The following is a 16,687-nucleotide window of genomic DNA, read 5'->3' on the forward strand; positions in this document are numbered from 1 at the left end:
GGAAGCGGCCGCTTTGGGGGTCGTGGGACTGTGGCCTTGCGCTATGCCCTGTGCTTCCGTGGGACGTGTCTAGGAACGGGTGGACTTTCTAGGGGGCTGGAGGTAGGAGACCCCGGGCAGGGCTGCTGGCCTGGAGTGCTTGTGCTCTCTTGGTAGCTTTTGTGTGGCAATGGATAGGGAGCTGGGGGTGGGGAGTTGGTCCAGGAAAAGCGTCTGTGGAAGATGAGGGTGGACGGACCTTTCTCCCGGGCAACTGTGGAAGTCAATGGAACTCCCCTGAGGTCTCCTGGTGACCTTAGGCCCTGCGGGAGGGCACCTTCTACCTTTCTCTCAGCTGATGTCTGGCACTAGATGCAGGAAGGCCAACAGGGTGCTCCTTCACACAGCCCATGTCCTGTGCCAAACCCCCTTCCGGCCCTGGTGCGACAGGATGTGGTGGGAGCCCCTGATCTCTTGGAGGGCAAGAGGGACAGACTTCAGAGGGATGGTTAGTAAAAAAAAGAAACTGGCTTTCAGGAAGGGAGAGGCAGCCAATGAGGTGGGGGTTTCAAAGGGTAGCTTTGATTTCAGTTCTGCTGAGGACTATTAGTTGGTTACCCTGGCCGAATACCTTGAAGCTCTGTTAACTCATCAATAAATCAGGGGTGCTACAACTCATCTTGGTGCCGGCAGAGCTTGGAGCTGGGCCTGTGGTGAACACTGCCGAACAGTGGCTACTACTCTAGTGGCCAGGATGCTTTAAAAGCAGTGAGGGGCCAGGCACTGGGATTGGGTCCCTTCAAGCCCTCACCGGTGCCTTACCAGCAAATCATTGGTGCCTTAATTAGAATGAGAAACTGTGCAGAAAATGATGCCAGGCGGGCCCACGCTGCTCAAATAATTTTTACTAGACAGAACTTGGTAGCCAGGGAGCCCTTGATTTGAAGATGGGTCCCCTGAGGCCTTTTCCTGCATCTAGCAACAGAGATCTAGGAACAGAGGCAGAGGTCCAACAGGCAGAGGTCTGGCTGTCTGAGGTGGACTCATTCTGATAGGGAAGGAGGGCTCCCCTCCATCTCTTGGCTTCCTCTTGCTTTGAGCTGCAAATTTTCAGCTTCAGCTCAGGCTTGAGGCAGGTGCTGTACAACTTGTTTTAATCAGCATATTGCTTGTCTGACCCCGATCTCCAACCTCATCACCGGCTCCTATCCCAGCTGACTGCTCAGTGGCACTGGCCACCTCACAGTCTCCAAATTGGCTGTTCCCTCAGCCTGGAATGCTTTTCCCTTAGATTTCCACATGGCGCACACTCTCACCTCCCAGTTCCCTGCTCACATGCTGCCTCTTGGTGAGGGAGGTACCACCATCCACACTCCTCATCTCCAATCTGTATTTTCCCCCCAGACCCGATCACCGTCTGACACAAGGTCTCATTCTGTTGCCCAGGCTGGAGTGCAGTGGTGCAATCATAGCTCAATGCGGCCTTGAACTCCTGGGCTAAAGTGATTTTCCCCCCTCAGCCTCCCCAGTAGCTAGGACTAAGGTGTGGGTAATCTCAGCTACTTGGGAGGCTGAGGCAGAAAGATCACAATTTTCTTTTTTTAGAGACAGGGTCTTGCTGTGTTTGTGCAGGCTGTTCTAGCTCTTCTGGCCTCAAGTGATCCTCCAACTTCAGCCTCACAAAATGCCAAGATTATAGTTGTGAGCCACAAAACCTGACCCTTATCTTTTGCTTTATTGCCTGTTTCCTCCATAAGAAGCAGACTCTATGAAGGAAGGAATCGTTAGTTTAGTGCTCGAAACATTCTCAGTTGCTCAGGTTATCAACAAATCAGCAGGGCCCAATTTAAATTAGAGGGTTTTTTTTTTTTTTTTTTTGAGACAGTCTTGCTCTGTCACCAGGCTGGAGTGCAGTGGCGTGATCTCAGCTCACTGCAACCTCTGCCTCCTGGGTTCAAGCAATTCTCCTGCCTCAGCCTCTTGAGTAGCTGGAACTATAGGCACATGGCCATAGTTCCATGCCTGGCTAATTTTTTGTATTTTAGTAGAGATGGGGTTTCACTGTGTTGCCCAGGCTGGTTTCAAACTCCTGAACTCAGGAAATCCACCTGCCCTGGCCTCCCAAAGTCCTGGGATTACAGGTGTGAGACACCGTGCCTGGCCGAGGTCACTGTTAATGAAAGAAGTGATAGTAAAGAGGGTCTGCACTGCTGAAATGATTTTCACAGGATGATTCTGTATCTTCCCAGTAGCCAGGGAGCCCTTTGTTGGTGCCCACCATTGCCAGGCATGCAGAGCCTGTCTGAGCACTCATGGCAATGAGGATGGCCCAATTTGGATCCCAGGTGGCCTTTCAGACAGTGTGAGCTCAGACTGGTGTTAGGGCACCTATACCATGTTGCTGGGAGGGGAAACACTGTTCTTTTTCAAAGTAATAGAACCTTCTGGAGCTTCCTATCCTCTGTGCAATAATTTCTAATGTGCAATCACAACCATATGTCTTCTCATTCACCAAGGGGTGTGTCTCTGGGCCCACTTCTGCCTTCCCTAGCCCGTATCTTCTTGTGTCATGCAGGGCCTGGTGCACGTGGTTCTCTTTGGCTCAGCTGCTGGCCTCCAGTCTCTAGTCCTTGTTTCAGCCTGTGGGGAGTTCTGCTGGCTCCTTCAGGGCTCCTGGCACTTGCCTTTAGTCCATGCGGGTCCCTGGGTGGGCCTGGGTCAGAGCTGGTTGAGGGCATAGGCTCGGGCTGTGCTGAGGGCAGCTTCCAGGTCAGCAGTGCTTCCGGTGCCTTGGGCCACCACTCTTGAGCCCCAGGCCTTGCCCCCCATGTGGCTGCACACTGCCAGTGCCCAGGCCTCGGCTGTGAAGGTGGGTGTGGCACCCTAGGAACAGAATCAGAAGGGGAAGTCATGCAGAGTGGCCCTCCCTGCCAGCATCTACTCAAGGTACCCTCAACAGCGGAGTTGAAGGTGATCAGCACCCCCTTCCCAGCTGAGAACATGGTGGGGGGGGTTGGCTGACAAGCAGGAGAAGTGATGGGCTGGAAATGTGTGTGGGGAGGTTTAAGAGCATGAACATCTGCTACTTGTTTACAAGGGATGTGAGGCCTGGGAGGGGTTGGTAATTAAGGAATCTCTGGTGCTTTCTGGGGTGGGGAGGGCTGTTTTTAGGAACAAGGAGATTCCCCTATCCCTGTCCTCATACATACCTCCACCCAGCCTTGGCCCCTTTGTCTGGGAGAATTAAAGGTGTAAAATCAGAGAGCCAGAACAGGATGGGTATTAAGGGGGTGGTGGGCTGCTCTCCTACTTCCCTCACCTGGGCCACCCGACAGGCACACAACACCTTCCCCACAGGCTGGGGGCTGAGTAGGAGCACAGATGTATTGGGGGCCTGCTCACACAGCTGTCGTACGACCTTCACCAGCACCTGGGCCATGAAAGGCAGATGGTGAGCCCATAGCTTCCCAGACCCCAGCTACCCCCTGGTCAGGACTGTGCCCTCCCCAGACCCTGTGGCAGCCCCGCTTTGCCAGCACTCACCGAGAGGGACTCAGCCGAGACTGTGTCCACAATCAGAGGCCCCGTTGAGTGCCGCTCCAGCAGCTCCTGGGTTTTCTTTGCAGCCTAAGGGGCAGGAAGGACCAGCAGAGGGGTCAGGCTGAGAGGCAGGTTCCCAATTATTCCCCACTCCTGAACTGAGCCCCAGTTAAGCAATTCCCTGCTTCCTCCACCCACCCCAAAGGTCATCAGCTCTAAGCAGAGATGGCAGGGACTCTGCCTAGGGTGGCCTCCTTTTTGGGTCCCACATGTGTCCTTCCTCACCTCCCTTGCCACTTCCCTTTCATCATAGCTCCAGGCCCCTACAAATAGGTCGCTGAAGGTGAAAGGAGGAAGGTCAGAGTACAGATGGACCAGGAGTGGGCGGGAGGAAGGGGGATCCACAGTGAAGGTGCAATCAGGGCTGAATGGCACTAATCAAGTCAGCAGGCTTCCCGGGGTGGGGAGAGAGGTCTGAGCCAGACTTGGGAGTTGGGGGAGAAACACAGTTTGACAGAGAGAGAAGTAGGGGAATGGCCTGGGTGATGGTTCCCAGCTGGCAGGAGAAGGAAGAAGCTGCCACCACCCCGTCCCCATGTCCTTGCATAGCCTCTGACTCACCCCCATGCCCCAGCCCTTGAGACTTCTCAGTATATGTGCTGGAGCATCTCTGGGCACAAGGATACAGCGAAACCTCCTCTCACCTGCCCCATCTCCAGCTTACGGATGGCAGTGTTGGCACGCCGCTGCAGCATCTTCAGTGTGGCCAGCAGCTCCCGCCGCTGCCACTGGGGCATCACAGAAGTATCCACAGCCTATGGCCAGAAGTAGTGCATCACTCCTGCCCTTCCTGAGCCATAGTCTCTGAGGTAGGGACCCGCAGGGCCAGGGAAGCCACCCACCCTGCAGACAAACATCTGGGCCAGCTGGAGCCCAACCCGACTGGAGAGCTGGGGAGAGTCTGGAGGAGTCCAGGGAGGAATGGGGGCAGGGAGGAATAGGGCCAGGAGAGGTTGGGGAACAGCTCCACAGTAGGCGTGGCCCTCACTTCAATGAGTCGTCCTATGTCCTTGGATAGCCGATGTGCCTCCACCCCATCCCGGCTCCCTTGACTCAGCCGCTCAGTGGCTGCTTTCACTTCCTGGGCCAGGCTCTGGCCTAGCTCTCGGGCCTGCCGGGAGGGAACAGGAGGGTCAGGGCCGCCAGGCTGACATTCATCTCCCCAGGACAAGGCCTCTCAACTCATTAATGGTCAGGGACAAATAACAATCAGGACCAATCAAGGCACCAGCACCAAACAGTCAAAACAGATGCCAGCTGCCAACTGCTGGTATGGCCACATTGGTATGCACGTATGAACACTGGCTCTGCTGCTGGGTACCCCTGAGCCTGAGCATGTCACCTGCATGTGTCCCTTGCACCCACTCAACCCAGAAGTCCCAAGCCTACTGGCATGCTGACCTGCTGGGCCTGCTCCCCTGTGACAGCCAACAGGCGGGTGGTGCCTTTGGAAAGCTGGCGCTCCCCAATGATAACCAGGTCCCCTACAGCCCCTGTACGTAACAGGTGCCTATGGGAGGAAGGAGGGAGCAGAAAGTCAGGGGGGATGACAGGAGAGAAGGGAGAAGCCAGAAAGTATCGCCCATCAAGGGCTGATGGCTCCAAAGACCAAAGTAGGGCGAGGACCCAGGGCCCCTGGGCCAGGCAGCACAAAGCAGTGACTCACGTCCCACAGCATAGCTCCACAGAGGTCTGCAGTGCAGCTTGAGAGGCCGGGTCCAATGCATGGGCCACGGGCACCCCCACTGACACCACTCGCACAGGGTCTGGGTAAACCTGAGGTCAAGAGGGGATAGGCCCTTTAGCTGCCAAAGGAGAAGGATAAAGCCTCCTAGTGTGCCTGAAGGAGGCCCCTGATCTCCACCAAAAGGGCTTCCCCAACTCACCTCATCCAGAGAGCACAGGCCAGGGACCTGAGCAGTGAGCGCCAAGGCCACCTCCTCCATGTACACGGCCTTATCCTGCCCCACAGCCTCCTGCACGGTGTTCTCCACTGCCCGGAGCTGCTCTGGGGTCAGTGGGGTCTGGAGGGGTGGGGAGGAAATGGAAAGACCAACAGGCAGTCAGCCCCTTACCTGTAACTGATGCATTAAAACATGGTCAGGGTCCACTGAGCTATCCCCAGGTGCTAGAATAGCGGCTAGCACATAACAGGTTGAGCAGACAATTCTTTCCTTAGAAAGCTATCTGGGAGTTGGGCCTACTGGAAGCTCCAGGCATTTCACTAGGCACTAGAAGTTGATGAAGAAACAGAAAAAGGAGGCTGTATCCACAAGGAGCTTACAAGGGACAGCTCAGTGGAAGAGGGAACTGTAGGATTGGGGGATGCAGGGACAGGGAATAAGCAGGTGGGATGGGGATTAGCCAGCAAGTGCTCCCTGGAGAAAGGATTTGAGCCAGATGTGCAAGTTGGGCAGGGAGACAGGGTGGCAGCAGAGAGGGCAGCCCAGTTTGAGCAAGAATGGCTTGGGTGACAGCAGAAACAAGGAAGGGGCGTGGCTGGAGGTAAAGGGAGGGCCCCTGCTGGAGGCCCTTTAGAATCCCACATCAGGCCGGGTAAGGCCCCAGACACCCTGTAGTCTGACTCTTCACTGTTGCTTAAAGAGCCCACAGGGAAGGGACTTGCCCAGGGATCCATAGTGACAGGGTGGCCATGCTGGGTCTAGAGCCTAGGTCCTTAGATTGGTCAACCTGCTTACAGCAGGCTGGCTGTCTTTAAGCCTGTCACTTCACCTCACGTGAAGCCTGTTTTTCTGTGCCAGGCTCACCTGGGTGGCCACATCGAAGCGCAGTCGCTCAGGATTGAGATGGGAGCCCTGCTGCTTTGTGCCAGGGCCCAGGGTCTGCCGCAGTGCCCAGTTCAGCAGGTGGGTGGCCGTGTGCTTCTCCATGCAGCCCAGACGCCAGGCCTGAAACACTTTTGTCACCCAGGGTCCTGGGTGAGGGCAGGGGGTGGGGAGAGTAAAGGGGCTGCAGGGTATTGGGAAGTCAGGGAGGATCCTTACCTTATCCACATGAAGCTGCACCTGGTCCCCTATCTGCAGGCACTCAGGGGCTACTGCCTCATGCAGAATGAAACCCCCACAGACCTGGGCCCGGGCTACTGGGAACAGCACATCCTGGGGGAGGGGAGGGGTCAAGGTGCCTGTAGCCTCTCCCTCCCCTCAGCTCCCACCCAGGCTTGGGTCTGCCTCCCACAGAAACTAGCCTGGGTTGTAGACGGGACTCACCTCTTGCCCTGCCCGCACCAGGTAGCCACGGTCTGAAGCCTGGCCCCCCTGTTCTGCGTAGAAGTTGGTCTTATCCAAGAGGAGGCCACAGCGCTGGCCTTTCCCCACGGAGGCCACTGCTGTCAGGTCCTCTGTATACAGCTGCAACACCTGGGCCTCACAGGTACCAAACTCTGCCAGGGCACCGAATGGTTATTAGTGCTGGACAGGGGCTGGGGACTTGGAGGTGGGTCTGTGTGTTGGGGACAACAGGCACCCCACTGGCAGGGGTGCTTCCAGCCGGGGGCCACAGAGACCCCTGGTGGTCATCCCGGGGAATGCATGGGGGCTAGCAGCAACCATCTTGGACATTCTTCCCAGTCATGGTCAGGCAAGCTTGTGGCCACACGCCTCAGTCCAGGCTCTCACCATAACCTCCGCTCGGTCGCAAGTAGTAGTCATATTTGGGGCTGTCGTCAGTTGGGGGCACTCCTCGGCGCTGCAGCTCCCCCAGCGCATGGACATCAAGCCACAATCCCTGCTTCTGAACTGGCTCAGCCTGCTGTGCCCGGTGCTGCAGGATGGACATGTCACGGAAGAGGTACATGGAGAATGCATGTTACAGGGCTGCATGGGACTTCAGCCTTACACAGCCCTGTCCCTGCCGCACAGCTGAGGATGCTGCAGCTCTTCTGGGATAAGTACTCAGGGCTTAGCTGGCTGGTCCAGCCCCTGGGCTGGTCGGTGAACCATCCATCATGTGGGCTCCTCAGATCAGGCCTCTCTGCTCACCGCTGCTCCTGGAGGGCCCCTCTCCAGGAAGCTGTGCTAGCTTTTGCTCCTGTGTTTAGCACATTGGCTAGTGTTGCTCTCTGCAGGTTGTGGCCTGAGGTTTTAGAAACCTCTGAGGTGAGAGGACAGGTCCTGTCTCAGCCTCTTGATTCCTCACAATAGCTGCAGCTCTTCCCCCAGGAGCTCAGGGCTGGGGAAGGGATGTCCCAACAGAACCCAGCATGGGGGTGGCATAGCTTGTACCTTAGCTTCCTCCTGGGCCAACCGTTCCAGCCCAGCAGAGTCCAGCTGTACCCCTTTCTCCTCCAGCATCAGCTCTACCAGGTCCAAGGGAAGCCCCAGGTCTCCAGCCAGTGACAAGGACCAGGCCACTTCAGCTTTGAGAAAGGAAGACAAAAAATGTTGAGGAGGGGAGGGATAAGACAAAGAAGGGGAGAAAAAAGGCCAGGGCCTTTCCGACCATGCAGAAGCCACCAGATGCCAAACACAAATAAATACCCCCTCCACACTGCATAGCCTCAGGAGAGGGGGCACATTCAGGCTTCATGCATCAAGGCCAGAGCTGGGGCTAGTCTAGGATACTCCCTAGGCACACATCATTTCAAAGGAGGAGGGAAGCTGTCTGTGCATGAAGCCAACCTAGGAAAGCAGGAGGCAGGGCTAGCGGGGCAGTGTGGACGGGGAGAGGCAGAGCGGCGTTCCTGCTGCAGGTCTGGGTATGGAATGAGAGTCCAGGAAGAGAGGAACACTGGGCTGAGATAGGGGGTGGACATGAGGCATGGGGCTGACCCAGAGCCCCCTCCTCTGCCCACCCTGGCGAGTCTCAGTGAGCCCCTTGGGCAGGGGCTAGGTACCCCACTCACCAGGGAACATATCTGAAGGCCCCAGGCTCCTCAGAGTCCGATCAATGATCCGCCGACCCCGCTGCAGGGAGGCCAGGAAGGCTGCCTCATCCTCTGACACCAGGTCGGCTATCTGAACCAGGCAGAGCAGAAGTGGAGCTGGGTCTCCTTGGAGGGAGGGTCTCTCTCCATATCTCTCCCATCGGCCCCTTGCCCTCCCATCCGAATCCAGTACCTGGGCTGAGCTCCTCTGTAGTTCCGGATAAGCATCTCCCTGGAGGAGGTGGAGAAGGTGTGAAAGGCAACCAACCCACCCCCACCTCTCCACCCTGGGCCTCCCTAAGGACACCTGCCCTGGCATCAGACACATTGAGGGCTGGGAGAGGGTCTCAGATGGGGAATGCTTTCCCTGTAGGGTGGCAGAAAGGGGTCCTAAGGTCAAAGGCTCAGCAGTTTGAGCAAGGAGCCTGCTCAAGTCTCCCGGCTTCTTGTAAGCAAGGACAGCTTTCTTAGCTTGCTGATAGGATGCTGGGCTAGGCATTTAGGGTGGGGACCCTGGGCATCCAGGCTAGGCTCAGTGATAGGCTCCCCAAGTGCCCAGGAAGGCCCAGAGTGAAGAAGCAGCTCTCCCCTTACCAATGTCTCCACCACTACAGGCACCAGGCTGCCTAGGAAGCCAGGTGGTGACTTTAAGATCTCTGTGGAGAAACGCACAGCTCGACGGAGGATCCGACGAAGAACCAACCTAAAGGGGTTCAGAGCCCAGACATGAACTCCCAGCAGCTCATGGTCAGCAATATGGGGAGTGGGAAGAATACGATCCACAATGTGTGTTCCCACCCCAAAGCTCTCCCTCTCCCCATTCCTCCTACTGGCCCAACCAGACCCACCTCTCCTCTTCCTTCCCTCCTCCTCCTGTGACCCCCAGCAGCCCCTGTCCTCTCTGTAGCCCTTCCAGACTCACGGGGCACCTGACATCCCAGGGAAGACGCCATCAGCGATGCAGATGCTGAGTGTGCGGATGTGGTCAGCTACCACGCGGTACGCTGTGTCTGTGCGCCCCTCATCTGCCACCCCTACCCGGCCCAAGTAAGGGGGTGCCCTGCAGCCCTGGGAAGCAGGAGAGAAAGAGTTGGCCAGTGGTCCTGCCTGACCTGGCCCAGGTGGGTGCTCTTTATCACCGCCAGAGCACCTGCCGTTAGCCCTAAAGCCAGCCACATCCAGAATGGCCTTGCCAGTCCAGTCATGGGCTCAGAAGCCTTATGGATGAACAGGAGCCAGGCCCTATCCCTGTGGAGCTCATGTTTGGTGCTACAAGTGATCACATCTGTGATCACTTACTGAATTTCTACTATCAGAACTGGGTTAGTGCTTGAACAACATGACCTCTAATCCCCAAAACAGCCTGTTCCGGAAAGTATCAGTATCCTTGCTTTAAAGAAGAGGAAGCTGAGGCTCAGAGGAACTCGGTGATAGAGGCTACAACTCACAAGGAGCAGATCTGAGATCTCAGCCAGGCCTGTTGGACTCCAGGTGCCTTCCACTACCCGTTCTCGCCTCTCCCATCTTTTGTGGGGGTACGCAGAAAGGGAGGGCGTAAGCTACATACACATGGAAGTGATCCAAGGCAGGGAACTTGTTTACCTAGCTCCAAACCTCTCTCTTCCCCAGGCTTCATTTCAGGAAACAGTCATGCCAGTCACTATGTTGCTCAAGTCAATAGCCTGGGAGCCATCTTTGATTTCTCTTTCTCCTCCCCATCCAATCCATCAGTGGGTCCTTTTGCTTCTACCTCCATGAGATCTCTCAAATCAATCTATTTGTCTCTACTTCCACTGCTGTTAGCTGAAGCCATGCCCTGTGATCTTTGCCTGGACTGGTAATAGCCTCCCAACTGATTCCTCAGCTTCTGCTCTTGTCTCCCTCCAGCTCATCCTCCACACAGCAACAGGAGTCGCCTTTCAAAAGTGTACACCAGGCTGGACACAGTGGCTCATGCCTGTAATCCCAACACTCTGGGAGGCTGAAGTGGGTGGATCACCCGAGGTCAAGAGTTCAAGATTACTCTGGCCAACATGGTGAGAGTCCATCTCTACTAAAAATACAAAAATTAGCCAGGGATGGTGGTAGGTGCCTGTAATCCCAGCTACTCAGGAGGCTGAGGCAGGAGAATAGCTTGAGTCCAGGAGGCAGAAGTAGCAGTGAGCCGAGATCATGCCACTGCACTCCAGCCTGGGCAACAGAGCAAGACTCTGCCTCAAAAAAAAAAAGTTATCAGCTGGGAGTGGCATGATCTGATGCATACTTTTATTTATTTATTTAGAGACTAAGTCTCACTCTGTTGCCCAGGTTGGAGTACAGTGGCACAATCTCGGCTCACTGCAACCTCCACCTCCCAGGTTCAAGCAATTTCCTCCTGTCTCAGCCTCCCAAGTGGCTGGGACTACAGGTGTGTGCCATCATGCCTGGCTAATTTTTCTATTTTTTAGTAGTGACAGGGTTTTGTCATGTTGGCCAGGCTGGTCCTGACCTCAAGTGATCTGCCTCCCTCAGCCTCCCCAAGTGCTGGGATTATAGGCGTGAGCCACCGCACCTGGCCCTGAGAACCCTTCTCGGCCACTCTGAGAATCAAAGCACCACTTTGGACTTTAAGGCCCACAAGACTGGACTCTGCCTTCTTCTCTGTAGTAGACTGTTTGCAAAAATGGCCCTTTCCTATGCATATGCCACTTTAAAATGGGACTTCGCAGCTGTTTCCCATCAAGAGACAGAATCCATTTTCCATCCCCTGAATCTTTGTGACTTGCTTTGGCCCATAGAATATGGTAGAAATAACATTGTCCTGAGCCTATGTGTCTGATCTCTGTCTTGGTATCTTGCTGAGCTGTGATGTGGACAAGCCCAGACTAACCAGCTAGGTGATGACAGACACATGGCCCAGTCACCCCAACTGCCCCCAAACTGACAGTCAGTCAAACCCCAGAAGAGGAGCTGCCTCTCAGCTGACCACAGATGGATGAGTGAGCTCACACAAGACCCAAAGAAAGCCCAGCCTGAACTGCTACCCTGCAGACTCAGGGGGCAAATAAATGGTTGTCGGTTAAGCCACAGAGCATTAGGATGGTTTGCTATGCCGCAAAAGCTAACTGACACATGTCCCAACTATATCCCATGGGATTCTCCTTTTTGTTCTTGGCACATGTCAAGCCCTTTCTTGCAGGGAAAGGAGGGAGGGTATAAGCTACACACACATGAAAATGCTTCAAAGCAGGGAGCTCGATGCACCTAGCTCCAAACCCCTCTCTTCCCCAAGCTTCATCTCAATAAACAGTCATGCCATTCACTTTGTTACTCAAGTCAATAGCCTGGGAGCCATCTTTGATTTCTCTTTCCCCTCCCTATCCAATCCATCAGTACTAAGGCCCTTGGTACCTGCTGTCCCCTCTGCCTGGAAAGAGCTTCCTGTGGCTGATTCCTCTTCCACTGGGGCTCAACTCAAAGGTCACCTTCTTGGTGAGCCTTCCCCAAACACCTTATCTAAGACTCCTCTGCACCCTCCTTCCTCCTAGTTACTCTCACCTATGGTTACTGCCTGTTCACAGTCTCCAAGCTATTACCTTGCTCTTTAACACACTTATTGTCTATCTCTCATGCTAGCATGTAATCTTCATGATCTCTTTTCTGTTTACTGATGTGTCTTCTGTAGCAAGCACAAAAGACTTAACACAAAGGAGCCACTCAACACGTATTTTCTGAATAAATGAAAGAAGGAGTCAGGAGCAACATCAGGTAATAAGTAATGAATCCTAGTGTGACATCTTGCGTGACATCTTGGAATTCTTGGTTGGTTACTGTCCTCATGCTGAGAACATTCTGAGTTCTCAACAAAGATGGAGAGCAATGGGGCTGAGTGCTGTGAAGAGCAGGTTGGAGGGCTTCTGGAAGGGAAGAGGCACTCACCTGGTGTATGGCGCTGAGCAGCGGGGAAAAGAGGTCAGTGTCGTAGGTGGAGTGTTTGCCTTGCAGCACAGCCACCAGCCTTTCCAGGCCCATTCCTGTGTCCACATGCCGCTGGGGCAGGGGCTGCAGGCTTCCATCTGCCTCTCTGGCCGGGGAAGGTGTGCAAGGTGAGGCCCCACCCAGGATTACAAGTGTGAGACAGATGCCCAAGTGGAGTAGAGAAGGAGGGGGCCCAAGAGGGCTGACAGTGGGAGGAACCAGACAAGCAGTATCTTCCCCTGCCACCCTGTAATAGCAGATGATATGGCCTTGGGTCCTGTCCTTTCTCATACAGGGCTATCTCCACTCTCACCCCTGCTTGAGCCCTTGTCTGGGCACCCGACATCCCATCTTAGGACAGAATTCTTTGCCCTTAGAAAGACATGTCAAGGCTAGAAGAAAATCTAAGATCATTAAGTTCAACTACATCATACAATAAGAGGCCAGACACTAGCAGTGGCTTGTATAAACTGCCACAGGCAAGGACTAGGATTAAATCAGTTCTTATCTATAAAGTGTTGAGAATTGTGCCTGGCATATGGTAAGCACCATTTACGTGTTTGTTTTATATGAAACAGATTAAAGTCTCCTAATTGCCACCTTTTCCGCTTCTAGCCAGGGATTCTCGTCCTGCTTCAGCACCCCATTACCTGTTGTGTTGCATGAAGACCAGATTCCAAAGCTCTACCAGCTGGGGGGCTCCCACCCCATCAGCAAGGTCATAGTGGATCTCAGTACAGGGCCCACAAGGGCCAGTATCCCCCATCTCCCAGAAGTTCTCTTGGGGTCCAAAGGAAAGCACATGGCTAGCAGGCACCCTGGGGAGAAAGGCAGGTGAGTGGTAGGAGACAGACAGACCCAGAAGCTGGGACCCTCTCTGCCACAAGAGCCCCTCCCTCAAGTCGAAGCTCAGCAAGAGAAGGAACAGGGCTGACCCCACAGTATCCTGGAATGATATGCTGAGACTCTGAGGATTGGTACCGGTAGTCTACATTTTCCAGTCCTCCTGCCCTCCAGGAATGAACATAAGGAGGGGGTTGACTTACCCTAAGCTCAGCCAGATGTCCCTGGTCTCCAGGTCTGGGTCCAGCCCTGCCTTGGGGTCACCATCAAAGTAGGAGACCCAGAGTCTTTCCTCAGGGATCCCATAGACCTGAGTCAGCAGTTCCCAGGCCATGCTACAAGCCTCCTCCTGCAGCAGAAACCAGCATGGGGTGGGGAAAGGAAGAAGGGTGAGAGGGAGACCACACTGAAGTCATCAAGCCACTTGAGTTTAGCCCTCGGCTTAAGACAAGAGCATTTCTGCTGCCATCTTGTTCCCAGAATAAGCCATGAACCATTACTGCCTGAGTGTTTTCCTGCTCAGAAAGCTTCCCCCTTCTTCTACATCCTATCTTCTTTCAAGTCCCATTTTCACATGAAATTCTCTGCCTACTGTAGTCTGGGGTGATCTCTAACTCCAGTAAACACCTTAGCATTGCTGTTTGATCATTTATTCAAACAACAATTTTTGAGTAGCCATTAGGCAGGAAGCACAGTCTTTGCCCTCCAGGGCTTACAATCCAATCAGGGAAGTGAGGTAATTCCTGTTACACCTGCTCAACTAGCACTTTGCCTCTAGATCTGGTATGAGGCCCTGCCTAAGCAGACCAATGGAAACAGGATGAACTTTGACTCCCTTCTTGGCTGACCACTGCTCCCCAGGCACTCACCTTAAAATATTCACCTCCAAAGGCCCAATTGCCAAGCATTTCAAAGAAGGTGTGATGGGAAAGGTCTCGTCCCACATCTTCCAGGTCGTTATGGTGTCCTCCAGCTCTCACACATTTCTGGCTGTTGGCCACACGTCGGAAGCCTGCCATTTTGCTTCGTGGATCCACGGTGCCCAGAAAAATGGGCTTGAACTGGAAGCACATGAAGTGGGGAGGGGGAGAGGGATTTCCCAATTTCTCAGTAGAAGAGAAAGGTGGGGAATGGGGATTGGGATGCCTGTTCAGACCGAAGGCTGACTGTGCCCCTGAAAGTGCAGTGTAATCCTGGTCTAGGAGGACAACCTGGGACCCTGCAGACAGCCATCTCTGGTGTGTGGGGAGCAGGGAAGAGGTAAATAAATCATGAACCAGAGACCCTCTGCTAGTAAAATAGGCAAGGTAAAAGAAGGAGGGATGTGTTGGGAGCTGGAAACAGGGCACTGAACGGTGGCATCCTCCATCCCAGCTTCTTCAACCACACCCAATAACTTCAGGGTACAAAACTGAGACTCATTTAGTAGGGATCCCAGACAGCCTCTAAGGTTGTCGCTCCTATTTTACAGATGAGGACAATGAAGTCTAGAAAGGGTGAGTGATTGATAAAAATCAAAAGTTTAGAGAATACTACTCAGCACACAATAGGTGCTCAATAAACATTTAATGAAAGCATTATCTTTATTTAACGAACGAATAAATAAAACCAGACTTCCCCCACCAATCTGCCCCAACGGGATTCCACACCAGCCATTTCTGGACCTAATACTCAATCCCAATCGATAAATTCTCCGCTCAATCCCTCCCCTAACCCTTCCTATACTCTGAGTGCCATCTCTTAACCACTTTACCCAACCAAGCACCGACCTCGTTCCCCGAAAAATATGAACTCCGCCTCTTGCTTCTTTTACCCAATCCTGCAGCGTCTTTCTAACTGGAAAACTCACAAACTCCGCCCCCTATCGGTATGGTTCGGCCCTCACCTGGTTCATGCCAGCATTGACGAAAAGCAAACTGGGGTCGCCGCGGGGCCGCACAGAAGCGGAGGGTACCAGTCGGTGGCCATGGCGGTCCCGAAAGAAGTTCAGAAAGGCAGCCCTCACCGCCGAGGCCTGGGCTGCAGCGGGCTCCGATGAGAGCGGCCGATGGCTGGGGCTCTGCCATGTGGGCGACCTTCGAATGGCCCGCCGCAGCCTCCGGGTTGCAGCTGCCACCGATACCGCCATCTTAGCTCCGGGCAGTGACTTTACAGGGTCAAAGAGTGACAAGGGAAGGAAGCCAGGCGTTTCCTACAGCGGCCCCTGGCGGTAGGAGGACTCTGGGGGCAGCCTCTGCCGCCTGGGTGGAAGAGATTGGGTCGCTAGCAGAAGTCGGTCTAGCACAGCGCCTGGCACATAGTAGACTCTTAATTAATTTGGCATTAAACAAATATTCATTGAGAGCTTCCTGTGTGCTAGACATTGTTTTGGGCGTTTAGGGTACAAAATTGACAAAATGCCCTGCCCACTGAAACATGTATTCTAGCAGGAATTGCCGTTGTGCTTATTAGTTTTGCAGAGTTATAAATGGGGTTGCAATTAAAAGGTGTGGATCCAACTTCGTGTGTGTGTGTGTGTGTGTGTGTGTGTGTGTGTGTGTGTGTGTGTGTGTGTTTTGTGTGTGTGTTTCCAGGCTGAGGGAAGAAAGCAAAGAGTGACGGGGATATCAGCATTCATTCAAGAAGTATTCAACAAATATTTATTGAAGACCTAGTATGCGCTAGGCACTGTTCTAGACATTTGCCAGTGCCCTTGGACCTTGGCATCACACAAAGCCATTTTGTCCTTGAAGCAGGACTCTATAGGAGAACAGAGAAGCCAGACAGCATTTGCTATATTATTAATTGCCTAACATTTGGTCTTCTCATTTGCCTGGGGATCAGAGAGAATCCAGGTTGTCAAGGCAGGAGGAAGCTGTTGGCTGATAGCTGCAGAGAGTTCACTCTCTAAGCCTTCCAGTGCCCTAAGGTTTTGTGTGTTTTGCTTTAGGGTAAGAGATACACCTGTCTTACCTCTCCCTTCTGTCTTTCCATAGTAACAGCTGTGACCCTGAAGCCAACAGGCCCTTGTGGGTGCCGTCAGGGTGCTCACAGGGCTTCTCTTGAAACTTGGGAAACTAAACACATTGGGAAGAGAGAAGAGAATTTGCCAAAGCTAAAACTCAATAGAGGTTCCAGAGCTGAGGTCAGTGTAATAACTGAGAAGATCTTAGCCATCCAGGTGGTCTCTTTTAGCCACCATTCTGTGTGCGTTAAGTTATTTGGGGTCTTTGGATACATGGTTTCTCTGGGGAATCTACACTGGGCTTGAATTTCTGTAGTAACAGGACATTCTCAATTATGTATTCTGACAGCACCTATTCCATGATCCCCTTTTTCTTCCCCTTCCCCACATAGATTAAAGGTGTTGTTTTGAAAGTGTGTTTGGCCTGTTTTGATTTTTCCAGTGTTTCTGGAACAGGAAGCTAAAGCCAGATGGGGATT

At 53.6% G+C, this 16,687-nt stretch overlaps 1 protein-coding gene across 4 annotated transcripts; it reads right to left on the reverse strand.

The window, feature by feature from the left end:
* Positions 1-1,695: 1,695 nt before the first annotated feature.
* On the reverse strand, positions 1,696-15,408 carry AARS2 (alanyl-tRNA synthetase 2, mitochondrial). Of its 4 annotated transcripts, none has more exons than XM_035295801.3 (22): positions 15,150-15,408; positions 14,134-14,325; positions 13,468-13,613; positions 13,072-13,239; positions 12,383-12,527; positions 9,387-9,532; positions 9,059-9,167; positions 8,658-8,696; positions 8,444-8,555; positions 7,824-7,957; positions 7,218-7,362; positions 6,810-6,982; positions 6,585-6,698; positions 6,348-6,488; positions 5,466-5,603; positions 5,246-5,355; positions 4,981-5,089; positions 4,568-4,690; positions 4,224-4,334; positions 3,523-3,606; positions 3,299-3,409; positions 1,696-2,862 (listed from the first exon to the last, which is right to left on the reverse strand). In XM_035295801.3, the coding sequence occupies exons 1-22, from the start codon at positions 15,390-15,392 to the stop codon at positions 2,698-2,700; spliced, it is 2,958 nt and encodes a 985-aa protein (XP_035151692.2). In that variant the 5' UTR covers positions 15,393-15,408; the 3' UTR covers positions 1,696-2,697. The 4 variants fall into 4 exon arrangements, 2 of the variants coding, with proteins under 2 accessions (XP_035151692.2, XP_035151693.2); XR_013534233.1 differs by having other exon boundaries at positions 2,196-2,862; positions 4,141-4,334; XM_035295802.3 differs by lacking the exon at positions 3,299-3,409.
* Positions 15,409-16,687: the final 1,279 nt, after the last annotated feature.

Source organism: Callithrix jacchus, chromosome 4 (genome assembly GCF_049354715.1).
Source record: "Callithrix jacchus isolate 240 chromosome 4, calJac240_pri, whole genome shotgun sequence".
In the NCBI taxonomy this organism is placed as follows: domain Eukaryota; kingdom Metazoa; phylum Chordata; class Mammalia; order Primates; family Cebidae; genus Callithrix; species Callithrix jacchus.